This window comes from Perca fluviatilis, chromosome 8, assembly GCF_010015445.1.
Source record: "Perca fluviatilis chromosome 8, GENO_Pfluv_1.0, whole genome shotgun sequence".
In the NCBI taxonomy this organism is placed as follows: Eukaryota; Metazoa; Chordata; class Actinopteri; order Perciformes; family Percidae; genus Perca; species Perca fluviatilis.
In genome coordinates this window covers 16,581,508-16,594,586 of record NC_053119.1, presented here as the reverse complement: position 1 = coordinate 16,594,586, position 13,079 = coordinate 16,581,508, and the positions used below count along the sequence as shown (strand labels likewise).

General features: G+C 40.4%; 1 protein-coding gene across 1 annotated transcript; it reads left to right on the top strand.

Moving 5' to 3' along the window:
• The first annotated feature begins 400 nt into the window (after positions 1–400).
• idh2 (isocitrate dehydrogenase (NADP(+)) 2) lies at positions 401–13,079 on the top strand. Its single transcript, XM_039807747.1, has 11 exons — positions 401–731; positions 5,164–5,255; positions 5,820–5,985; positions 7,536–7,696; positions 7,822–7,965; positions 9,134–9,270; positions 9,540–9,691; positions 9,857–9,969; positions 10,244–10,341; positions 10,428–10,520; positions 12,666–13,079. The coding sequence occupies exons 1-11, from the start codon at positions 617–619 to the stop codon at positions 12,748–12,750; spliced, it is 1,356 nt and encodes a 451-aa protein (XP_039663681.1). The 5' UTR covers positions 401–616; the 3' UTR covers positions 12,751–13,079.

Sequence of the window (13,079 nt, the reverse complement as noted above, 5' to 3'; positions counted from 1 at the left end):
TCTTCTATTGCACTGTAGAGTTTCTGAAGTTTCCTAATACCCTGATGATGTCACCAGGGTTATGTGGGGATTGATCCCTACCTGCCACGTCAGGATATTTTAATATTATGTTGAAGTAGAATACTAAATCAATGGGGTGCCCCTTTAAGATGCCCAATAGGCCTATGTAGTATTACACAATTACGGTTTTGTGTAGAACGGTAAACATGTCATACACATTCAGATAATCAATGTATCACATTTTGTACAACCATGTGTGGGTATATTGGGCTTGTGAGGGAAGAGAACCTACATTAATTGTGGAAGCAGCCGTGATGGCAGACGGTGACCTTCGCTCGGGGTTATCCTGCCATGAGAAGCTCAGAGTTCACCCTGCTCTGCACTGTCCTCCAGACAGACGGAGGAGAAGCTGCAGTTTAAACCCCTATATTTGTCTCGATCTTCCTCTGTCTGTGCGACTCTGACGTAGCAACCAGCGTATCCCGCCGGTGATGTGAAGAAGGGCGGTGCTGCCTGCTTACTGTAGCTATATTTCAGAGAGTCTCATAGCGTTTGCCCCCTCTCTGCTCTGAGTTTCGTCGAGTGTCAGCCTCAAAGTTAATCGGGCCAGGGAAACATGGCTGGATATTTGAAAGTCCTCAACTCTCTTTCGAGATCCGCCGCTGCTTTTTCCAGAAACCCCGCGGTGGTTGCGCCGGCTGCAAACTGCCAGACTTTACAACAAAGAAACTGTGAGTGGAGAGGGATAACCGGGGTCACCCTCAGCATCATTATGTTGACAGCTAACTTCATATTTGTAATTAAGATGCTGTCTTTTAATGTAGCTCATGTTTGCTAATGTAATGGCGACATAAACAGTCAGCCTTTAGAAGCCGGTGGCGGACGAGCTACGCAGCTAACATTATGTTAGCTAACGTTACCTTGCGTGTGCTGTGAACCAACTGGGATGCTGTTAATAGTGATGTGTTTTTTGAGTTTAGGGGCAACGATGCGCTTAACGCTTAAAGCTTCCCATTGCCTTAATGGTTGTTTTATGACGGGTCGAGGTTGTTTACATAATCCGGAGGCTGTGAACGTCAAGAGATGAGGGCCGAGCTGCCGTGGAGAGAGCTGTCTTTGTCTTCCCTACTCAAAGTTTGAGTCTAGCTAGTTGATGACAGTGTTAAAGATATGTTGTCATATTAATGAATGAAACGGTAATGGTCAAACATACTACTACTACTACTACTACTACTACTACTAGTAGCAAAACCTGGGCATGTATACACTCCGATCTTCTTCGAAAGAAGGAATTAATCAAGGAGAAAGTTAGCTACGGTGCGAAACCTGGCAGCAAATGTATGAAATGAATCTTCCGTTTTTAGCTGCCTGTGTGCGCCGACATTTTATTGCTCGTCGCTGATCGGGGGGCTAAAATACAGCCATGGTCACCCAACATGAAGTTATATCAGTTGTCCACCTTCCAAACCCGAGTAGCTGCTCTTCAGCCATCGTGTCATTAGTGCGACTCTGACTTGTAAAACTTTTGCCAAGGTCAGCCACTGCATACGAGACTCCGCTAAAGAGAGCAATGGCTGCCGCTGCGCCGGCTGTCCTACATAATGTTTTCCATCTGGGTTACATTTACAGTACAGCTCAGAACTGCATATTTTACCTTATCTGACATTTGCATTATTGCTGTAAAACCCTGTGCTGTTTTTTTATTATTTTTATTATTTTTACTTTCATGTTGGCCCTAAACGCTGATAAATGTAATCTTTTTATTTATCAGTACCAGGAGAGCAACCAAAATCTTTTTTTGGTCTGTGATTTTTGGAGCAGGGATCCAGATTTATCATGTAAGCTCTAAAGACACCCATAATGTCATACAGCAGGTTGTAACTATATAATAAGCTGTTGTGTTGTAGATACATGTCTCCGTGCAACCCAAACTTCACCACCAGTTTACAAAGCAGTGGGTCAGGTGAAGGGCACTTTGGCATTTGGCATGCAAATGTCATTTTAGCTTAGTAGTATACCTAGCTGTCAGGGGAGATTGATAGTAGCCCCGTTTACACCATATATAAAGAGTTTTACACCAACAGGTATGTCTCAGGTTGATAAAACAAACAGTGTAGTCCCACAGATACCTGCAATAGGTGTAAAATATGTTAAGATACGCCCGTGGCAGGCATCGTCACTGTATTTTGTTTTGTGTTTAATGCCGAAATCATCTGGGATACAAATCAGTGTGCCAAAAGTATGATTGAGAGTGACACTACTGTCACAAGTTGCATGGTATTTGCTGAGAGTTGTTTGCTGCAATTGCATGCCCTTTAAATTTCACGGTGCTCATAAAATTGGCCAACATACTGTTTCTTCTTGGCTGGGGATTTTACAAAGAGAAGGTGTAATAATCCTGTTAGTCTCCAACTTTAGTTTGTACACTTTGAAACCTTGCATTTGCTGCTGCTTCCTCTTTTTTTTGTGAGTACAGTTTAATAGTTTATTAACTGACCTTCTAACAAATGTCTTGCCTGCAACTTGGTTTTAGTCATCTTGTTTACATGGTGAAAACCTTTTTTTGGTGTAGGATTAAAACTTAAGGGGTTTAAGGCTCTCCTCCCTCTGTTGATGGTTAACCAGAGAGGCCATATAGAAAAAGGTTGTTGCAGTCATCTTGTCAAGGCACACATTGTTTTAGACAGTCTTTGGCTGATTGCTTTATATAGCACTAGTAATGTTGAGCACATAGTAAAGATCTCATTATCCAGCCTCACAGTTCAGTTTCCACATTAGTTGTAAATACCGTGTGCTAGAGGGTATTTAAAACGGCTAAATACTGAAAGCTGGCACTGAATGCTAGGTCAGGTCTTTCATCAGATATTTCCTAGTTTTGAATTGTTTTTTTTACAATGCATTTAGGCAAATTCTTTTACAGCTGTTTGAGTCACAACAGACAATCAACATGCTAAGCTTATGGATCATGGTATGATATCCTGTGCAATTCTTTAATTTTATATTTGGTTGGTTGTATATTTCTGCAAATGACTGGTTTCTCTAAAGCTACCGCTGGGGGCAAAAATCTTGTAGGCTTATCCCCAATGCATGTGCGAATGATGTGGCAGGCATACCCACATGACTTTTATTCAGCTCTCCCTTCAGCGTCCAGTTTGTGATGCATTCAGAAGTTACATAACCAACTCAGCTCCCTCCTGCGCTCCCCTCCCCCTGCACTGTGATAGTAGAGCCATGTTTTAGCAGATTTAGGTTAGGACGAGTCAGAAATGGTGCCAGTAACAGTAGCTGTGAATGACTTACCAATGAATGACCATGGTGCAGTGTGGCAGAGCCTATACTGTTCAAATAGCAGATAGAATGACAGTGTATCCTTAAATTACCAAAAATTCAGTCCACCTTCTCTGCTCATAAGGTGCTTCATTTTTCCTGATCATAACACATAACTGTTAATATTTCTACTGACACTTTATTTCATTAACAGCATATATATAGGTAGTGTGTTAGCTGTTTGGAAAAGCTGATTTCTAGTTTAGTGTTTTCTATGTTCAATACATGTCGACTTATCAATTAATCAATAAACCGCTTCAGCTCTAAAGATAGAATCTCTATACATAGAAGTACTTGTCAACATGAAATAAGGGGCAAAAAAAAAAACAGCACCAGTAACACTGAGCTAATACTTTTGCTTGTGTTATTTATTTCTGTTTGCTTCATGCTTTTCGGTAACTTAATTATAACATAGAGGTAACAACTGTCTTTGCTATGAGGTTATTTTCAGTGCTTCATCTGAAGTCGGCAGGGCTCATGTATCATGTTTGGAGCATGGAAACAGAGCAGAGGCTGTTATGACAGGTGTTACTGAGGCTTCATAAGCCCAACTAGGTCAAATGTCTTCAAAAACCCAAGTAGGGTTTTTATATTTTAATAAATTCATTCAATATAAGGAAGTGTTGGTTATGTAACTTTTCCACCAGGCTCCTTTATGTTTACTTGCATTATTCTGGGAAGGCTTTGGGCAGCAGTGGGGAAGCATTAACTTGGCTGGGAAATCTGGGAGTTACTTGATCCTCTGCACCTCCCCCTGTACTTTTCTATTCACTCAAAATGTCCTACCGGCAGGACTCACACTGAGCAGAATGAGAGCAGATGTGATTAGAGATAGTAATCTGCGTTGATGACACTGGAAGCAAAGAAGTTAAGAGAGACCACTCTGTCAAAAGTCATTGTTGGCATGAAAATAAACTCGCACTTTAAGTTATTAAAGATCACTGTTTGAAAAAAAATAACTTTAAAAAGTGGTTTTGTTCTTAAACGTGAAATGATACACACACGTTTTGTGAAAATTACATTCAGGATCCCAAGAAGTTTTTTTTCTACTTATTAATGTCACAGTTTGTAGAGTACAACTGTGTACTGCATACTAAAAGTTCACTCTTAGCATTGATGTAACTGTTGACCTTGAATTTGTATTTTTGGATGGTTGTAACCACAGATTAGAGATACCCTGTGGGGATTTTGGCAACTAGTAGCACTGTGGCGCAGTGTTTTAGTGGCTCCCGATTTGTTTGTACCACATGCATGAGCACTCGGCAGTGTAATGTCGACAGATTCACGCTAGAGCTGCAACGATAAGTCGACTAATCGATTAGTCGCTTAACAGAAAAATAATCTGCAACTATTTTGATAATCATTTAAAACGTAAAAATTGCAGACCGTGTAGTTTTCAGCCTCTCAAATATGGAGGTTTTCTGCTTTTCTCTGTTTTGTATCATGTTAAACTGAATATATTTGGGTTTTGGACAAAACAACATTTAAATGGTGTGACTGTGATGAACATTTTTTATTTTGACAGTTCATAAACTAAACAATTAATCAGTTAACTGAGAAAATGAGATAATAAATTGAGAATGAAAAGAATCCTTAGTTGCAGCGCTATTCCTGAGGCACATATATTATCTGGCAAATGCAAAGGAAACAGGACGCAGAAAACTCTCGTGCCTTTCCTCTGCAGAATGCCTCAAAGCAGGATCTCTTTCTTTTGTATTAATCAATGTAGTTTCCTGTGTTTATAATTGTTGCTCAGCAGTTTTTGACCCAGAAATAGGCAAATTAAGCATTTTGTTGTGAATGAAAAGCTTGAACCGTTCTGTGTGTGATTGACAGATGCCGACAAACGCATCAAAGTGGCCCAGCCAGTGGTGGAGATGGATGGAGACGAGATGACAAGGATCATCTGGGAGTTCATCAAAGAGAAGGTGATGAAGCGGCGTTGAGGGTTGGCTGGGTAAATGCACAAACACTGGTGTGAGTCTCAGAGGACGACGTGCGCGTGTTGTCTGACTCGCCTGTTTTTATAGTGTAGACTGAGACACGTGGATGTGAGGGGGGGTTTATGTGGAAGATTATGTATGCATGATGTGGGGGAGGGGCTTCGGTGATGTTTCATTCAGTCACTGGCTTTTTGCCTCCGGAGAGAGCAGATGGTGCGCAGGCTCAGGAAGAAAACGTGGAGAAGCATCAGATGAAATCCCTGAATGTTTTCTGAGTTGTATTGTTCAAACAGTGAATGTGTAATTTATAAACCATATCCAAATCATGCACATTATATGCAAATCGCACACACACTTTTTACAGTACATTATACATACATTGTGGACATTTTTGATTTTTTTTAAATTTAGAGCCACTTCTTCAGTTCAAGTTATTTGATTTAGTATCTCAGAAAACTGAACTGAAAAAAAGTTTTCTAGACGGCAAAGCAGTGTTGATGCTGTAGTAAATTGTGGATGCTAATTTGTGTTTTTTGTTGCATTATTTAGCTCATCCTGAACAATGTTGATGTTGAGCTGAAGTATTATGACCTGGGTCTGCCATATCGTGACCAGACTGATGACCAAGTCACCATCGACTCTGCCCTGGCCACTCTGAAGTACAATGTGGCGGTTAAATGTGCAACCATCACACCAGACGAAGCTAGAGTGGAAGGTCTGTAACAAGTTTTTGATAGCGTGTTGTACATCAGAGCTAGCCTGACAAGCCAGACCCACATCAAAATGTTGGGTCTGGGAACTCACCATTGACGGAGCTCAATCTGAGGGGCGGGATAAACGGTTGTCTTTCAAATTCCCTCTGCATGCAATAGGATAGCGCCACAACCAGGCAGAGCAACGAATCTTCCTTTTTAAGAATGACTTCAGTGCCGTTCTTTGTTCTTTTCTCAAAGAAAAGCTTAACTCCAAGTCTTCCAGAAGACCGCTGTTCCCAGCAGCAGCAGCCATAAGCCCGCCCACCGACTCTATACACGATGTGATTGGCCTGACCAGAGTTTGGTTATTCCAGCTCGCAAGCCAACAGAGAGTGCCTAGACCCCCCAGGCTGCAAATTAAATTTGCTGCCGCTAGGGTGCGTCTAGATTTCTAGGCTACATCAGAGCACTTTATCGTAGACTTGTGCCCATTGCCTCGCAGCATGAATTTTCAAATTTGAATGTCTGTTATTACTGTAATATTCACTCCAAGTCAAAAGATTTTGAATGCAATATAGGGGACAACACAGAATATATTTGTGCTAGCATGATTTACATCTTAGAGCTCTTCATTTTAAGTCCTGAAGAACAAAAGACTGAGGTGGAATAGTCTCAGCAGTTATCATGAAGGAAAATGTTCACAGACGAGAAAATGAAAGACATTTGTACACAATTTAAAAGGTCTTTAGAAAGTGGGAAGAACTCTGATTGATTGGAAAAAGGCTTAGCAGACCTTGATTGAAAGAAATCTCAAATGTCCAGTCAAAAGGATCTGTTGGTTTCTACACAGAGCTGACTGACAAGTCATTCATTTAAATTATGTTATAGATATGTATGTATTTCTTTTTTTTAACATTAAGACTTCATAGTTCAAAGAATAATATTTATGGGTGGTGATGGCACAGTGGATATGACACGTGCCTTTGGTGTGGGAGACCTGAGGTGTGTGACCTCTGACATATACAGCAATTGTAAGTCGCTTTTGATGAAAGCGTCAGCTAAAATGACATGTAATGTAAAATGACACAATATTTTACTTTATAAATCTATAATAGTTCTTAGATTAGGTTCTAACAAATCTATAATGCTAAGATTATCTGAAAATATGTTTATTGCATGTCTAATATCTTTCTAATACATTTCTCTTGTTGTTCTTTGTCATAACTAAGGCTACAGAAATTAGGCTACGTCAAATTATTCCAAGGGACATTCATGAGGAGGTCCCTGATCAAAACCGCTGATCAAAAGCATTTACTGGCAGTGAACATGACTATTAGATATAACTGATACATCGGCTAGGTTAAATATGTCGGCCGATAAACTGCAAGAAATTAAACTACAGAAATGCCAAAGATATGTTTTAAAACTGTGTCACCAATACATTTCTTGGTAGCAAATGTTGCAAAAACTAATTTTAGGGAATTTAAACTCTCAAATATCAGTATCGGTATCGGCCTCAAAAGTCCTTTACATGCTGTTCTTACTGTAATTTCTGTGGTTTTGTAATTAGAGTTCAGCCTGAAGAAGATGTGGAAGAGCCCCAACGGTACCATCAGGAACATTCTGGGCGGCACCGTCTTCCGTGAGCCAATCATCTGCAACAACATTCCCAGGCTTGTTACAGGCTGGACGCAGCCCATCACCATCGGCAGACACGCGTTCGGTGATCAGGTGAGTCTCCTCTAAATGCTGAAGAGAATGTAGCAATTCAGTTTACAGTAACAGCACACCAGGCTATTAAATAATAGTTAATAAAATAATAAAAGTTAATGAAATTGACCGTGGTTCTTCTACAGTACAGAGCAACAGACTTTGTTGTGGACCAACCCGGGAAATTCAAGATGATCTTCTCACCTGCTGATGGTAGTGCAGGCAAGGAGTGGGAGGTCTATGACTTTCCTGCTGGTGGCTGTGGAATGGGCATGTACAACACAGATGAGGTGAGTTTGTGCTTCTGTTTAGAGGGAAAAGGCTGCCTTCTTGTCAACAAATCCCATAAAAAAAACAAGCAGCAACAATGTGTTAGTCCCTCTCTCAATACGTTTTGACTAACCCCAGTGCGTCCCTGGCACTCAGCCCCAAGCCCATTTGTTCCTGCTGCAGAAAGGAAAAAGGAAAACAATTATTTCCCTAAACAGCTGGGCACTGTAGTTTTTAGCAAATATTACTCAAACAGCAGTGAATGGTGTATTTGTAGGGGGCTATTTTACCACTGCAGATTTGGCGTGCTAGTGAAAATGTATGGCTGCAGGATGGTGTATGTGGTCAACTCAAAATAAACTACAGTTCCCATGTTCATCATCATTATCCCCAATTATGATGGTCACCCATTGTAACGGTGCACCTCACTGATGTGTTTGTAATATCTTTTGGACAACAACGGAGCTCTATGGCACAGAGGAACAAGATATATCAGGCTTTGGCTACACAAGAAACTTCTGCATCAATTAATCTTTTTGTTTTTGGTCTTTTTAATGGGATTTGTGGACGGTAAGAAATAGCTTTACATTTTCTCATTTTAACACACACAAGACTTGCTTCTGTGCTCTACAAAAGTCTTGAGGGATGGTTGTGTCCTAAAAGCCACTCTCTGAATAAAAGATAAGCAGTCCTTCATACCTGTGTAAGATGCTTGTCAGACTGAAATGTCTGTTTGCTAATGAAGTAGTGTAGGTGAAAGCTTCAGAAAGTGTGCAGGACCCTGTCTTTGTATTTGTTGCTTTAAGATAAAAAAAAATGTCCACTAAGAGGAATACAAAATAATAGAAACGTGCTTAATACTTGCCTGCGGTTCCAATTTCTACCCCAGTTATTGTTAGTACTTATGCCTATACCTAAACATTGAATTCTATAACTTTTTCATGCTTAAAGAAAACTGCTGTTACGTTGTGCCTAAGGCTTGCTGTAGAATCAGTCGTTGCAGTGGACTAACCTCTTTTCAACCTGCTTCGCTGCTGTTTTGTTTGCCTTCGTCAGCTGGGCTCTGTTTGATTTAACGACATCAGAGGTCACAGTAGATGACTTTAAACTTGTCAAGGGGAAGGTTGTTGTAACCCCTGTACTACTGATAAGGCTGCCATGAGCTGTTTGTGTTTTTTCCCACAACAGTCGATCACAGGCTTTGCCCACAGCTGCTTCCAGTATGCTATTGGCAAGAAGTGGCCCCTGTACATGAGCACAAAGAACACCATTCTTAAAGCCTATGATGGCAGATTTAAAGACATCTTCCAGGATATCTTTGAAAAGTGAGTGTCTTCTGTCATTGTGTTTTTTATGCACAAATGGACCCACAAAAGAGTTTTTGCTAAACTACTTTTTTGTAATAAGTAAGTAACATACTAAACTAAAATACATTTTATTTATTCTTGTTTACAAAATGATTACAATAATTAGGATTTCGTACAATAATATAGAAAAATTAAACCACTTTTTTTCACTTAAATGTTGTAAAATAAGGATGGAACAAAAGGCAAGAAGTAGCTTTAGTTGAATATGTGGTTTGTGCTTCCTACAGGCACTACAAGCCCGAGTTTGACAAACTGAAGATCTGGTATGAGCACAGGCTTATTGATGATATGGTCGCCCAAGTGCTGAAGTCTTCTGGAGCCTTTGTGTGGGCTTGCAAGAACTATGACGGAGATGTTCAGTCCGATATCCTCGCACAGGGTGAGATTTTTGGAAAGCAACACAACTACTGCTTCTTGGGAAATTGTGTTGGAAAATAATGTTGAAATACTGCAACCCATATGCATTTGAGATGCCTGCCAGTTTTTTGAGCAGATGGGGGTTGCATTAAAGAAGTATTTTTGCATTTTGTGTTTCCTGTTGTAGGTTTTGGCTCTCTGGGATTGATGACATCAGTACTCGTGTGCCCTGACGGAAAGACTATCGAGGCTGAGGCCGCTCACGGCACTGTGACCAGGCACTATCGCGAGCACCAGAAGGTTACTTACCATCTTTATCAATCTAAAGGCTCTTTATTGGAAAGCATTTCAACTGGGCGCTGAAACCGAAAATGCACGAAGCCAAATTATGGCCTTGCAAACAGTGTAATCTGTGGGGTCATACTGCCATCATGTGGTGAAACTTGAGATTGAGAAATATGCTTATAGAGGCCCAAAACAAGTACATTTATAATACTTTACATTCATTCAAATTAAAAACAACATTCTTGCTCTGTGTAATAGTTAGAAACGCTAATATAACCCTCATCTTTAGGGAAGGCCGACCAGCACCAACCCCATTGCCAGCATTTTTGCCTGGACGAGAGGCCTGGAGCATCGTGGCAAACTTGACGGGAACCCCGACCTTATCAAGTAAGAGATGTTGTTGTTGTTGTAGGAAACATACAGATCCTGGGATGAACGTGTTTTTTATCTAAATGTCTTTGTCTTTTGTTTAGGTTCTCCCAGACTCTGGAGAGGGTGTGTGTCGAGACTGTTGAGAGCGGTACGATGACCAAGGACCTCGCAGGCTGCATCCACGGCCTGTCCAAGTAAGTTCATTTATTGTGTTAATACGTATGTTACAGAGTGGTCAGAGCAACATCAACAACTACTACTATCCTAGTTATTGCTGCTTTTCTCTGTTTATATAATTTTAATTTTAATACCTTTGGGTTTTTGACTGTTAAGGTCCTTGCACTCTCCGAAAGTCCGAAATTTCCGTATGCGTTTTCTAAGTATCTGTGACTGTCATCCTAAACCTTTGTCAGGCACAAAAACCTCGCACACTGAGTCCAATGTGTATTAATTAATCCGCTGCGAAACATTTCACAAAACAATACAAAATGGAGTCTTCAAACAGTGAAGATGATTTTGTTTTCCTCTCTACTCTTAAAAGAGAAAAAAGAAATGGGAATAATTTGGGTCCATCCAATCATGAGATTGCGCAGAGAGCAAGGAGAGTTCCACCTCTTTATCAAGGAGCTGCGGGATTATCCGATCCATTCAAAGTTTACTTCAGGATGTCAGTGGCTCAGTTTGATGCTTTGCTAGCGATATATTAAAAAGAAGACCACCAAAGACGAAGTGAATCAACTTGTCAGGCGCCATTCTTGATTTTGACATTTGCTTGTACGGTGGCTCTGTAGTGTCAAAACACCTCAAAATGCTTGCCACGGATGCGGATTGAATATTTTTGGGAAATTGTAATGGCTGTTTTTCACAATTTTCAGATATTTTATCCACCCAACTAATTTGAGAAAATAGTCTGCAGATTTATCAATCGTACAAAATCTCATAAGTTGCAGCCCTGATTCGAAGTATGTATCCGTTTATTCCACGGAGCATCTTTATGTTTTCGGACATGAAGCCTATAATGGCATCTAAAAATTAAAGTTTGGTGCCTTCAATGGCAGATTTTGAATGCGGATATTCCCTTGGATTAAACCTCCACCATCAATCTGAAACATTGACATAAGACAGGCAGTTATTTGCCCTGATTCTGACCTGCCAGCATGTGATACAGGTTGGAAACTCGAAACCTCTTCCCAAAAATGCCCTCATCTTGTTTAGAGTTTAAGCCAGTGTGGTCTTCTGTAGACGGGATTCTTAGTATTAGAGATATTAAAGCTGGATTGTGGAACTTTTGGCAATGAGAGTAATTACACAAACAGCAGTCAAATCTATAATAATGCGGCGTTGCCGTGGTCTCGCCCCACTTCCTGTCTTTCAAGGTATTGGGTAATACAGGTAGACTGACATACTGTGTGACCAATCAGAGCCAGTCTGTGAAGAACTGTGAGTGAATAAGCAAGTTTGGTTGACGGCACTTTGTGTACTGCCCATATAATGACGTTTTTGTGGAGATGTAAACTACTCCGTCTCAGAACAAAAAGGCTGTAGCGGCATCCTTCCAGGGACACCACAACTCTGATATACTGAGAATACAGAGAGCTTTCCCTGGCGGTGATAGACTTAATCATTGTGTGAACTCGTTTGGCAAGGGCTTGAATGTAACGAACGTTCATTCATATGTAAAAGTTCCGCACTCGTGCTTTAATTAGGGGTGCATTTTTGCTCATTTCTAATGAACAAATGCACATGAATGATGAAGAACAAAGTGCACACGTGTTGCACGATTGTCCCTCTAAATCCAGGTTCAGATGAAAGATTTTCTAAGCATTGAATTAAACCCTTACTGGAGGGTTGCGTAGCCCTGGTGGCGGTATGTGCCGTCGTTCACCATCTCAGTTCTGCACATGATTGGTAGATGACAGACTATATTAGCCGTTAGCATCAGCTCACCTACTAACTTGAGCAGATCTTGACTTTCCCTTTATCCATGAGGAATTGCAGCTCACACATCTGGCAGTGATTGCTTGTTATTTTTGTCATTAAAGACACTATTCTCAGCAAACTAGAGACAGGCATACAGGAGGACATCCATTTAAAAATAATACTGCTGTCATGTCATACTCTCATGTAGCACCAAGTCATACTGTGTTTAAAGTTGCTCATATCACACAGCTTGCTCATTCTAAGTAATAATGATGGTATTGATAATTATGACGCTGTTGTTAACCAACAACCATAATAATAATTAGAAGGTTATTGTAGGTAATTGAAAGTATTGTCTTTTTTTCCTAAAGTAGTGTACTGAGTTTTGTGATCTGCTCTGTCTTGTCTTACCTTCTCAGTGTCAAGCTGAACGAGCACTACGTCAATACCACCGACTTCCTCGACGCCATCAAGACAAATCTGGATAAAGCCCTCGGCAAGTAACGGACTTGAAAGTATATAGTTAGCCTGGAGATGGCAATGTCACTCATCGGTTTTTGTACCTCATTTTTAACTTAAAAGGTCAATAAATCAACTTGCATTTTGTCTGAAGGAAACAATACTGTCTATAAGATTATGTAGTATTCTTTTAGAATATTAAAATAGTTGAGAACTGTGCTTCCACCTGATGCCTCCCTAACTATCTGTTCCACTTTTTGCAAGGTTTTATTTTTGTAATGTGAAGTACTGTATTCGATACTGTGTAATGCCTTGAGCAGGACTGAAGCCCATGTCAAACATATTTGACAATAAATCCCGTGTTTGACCCACTA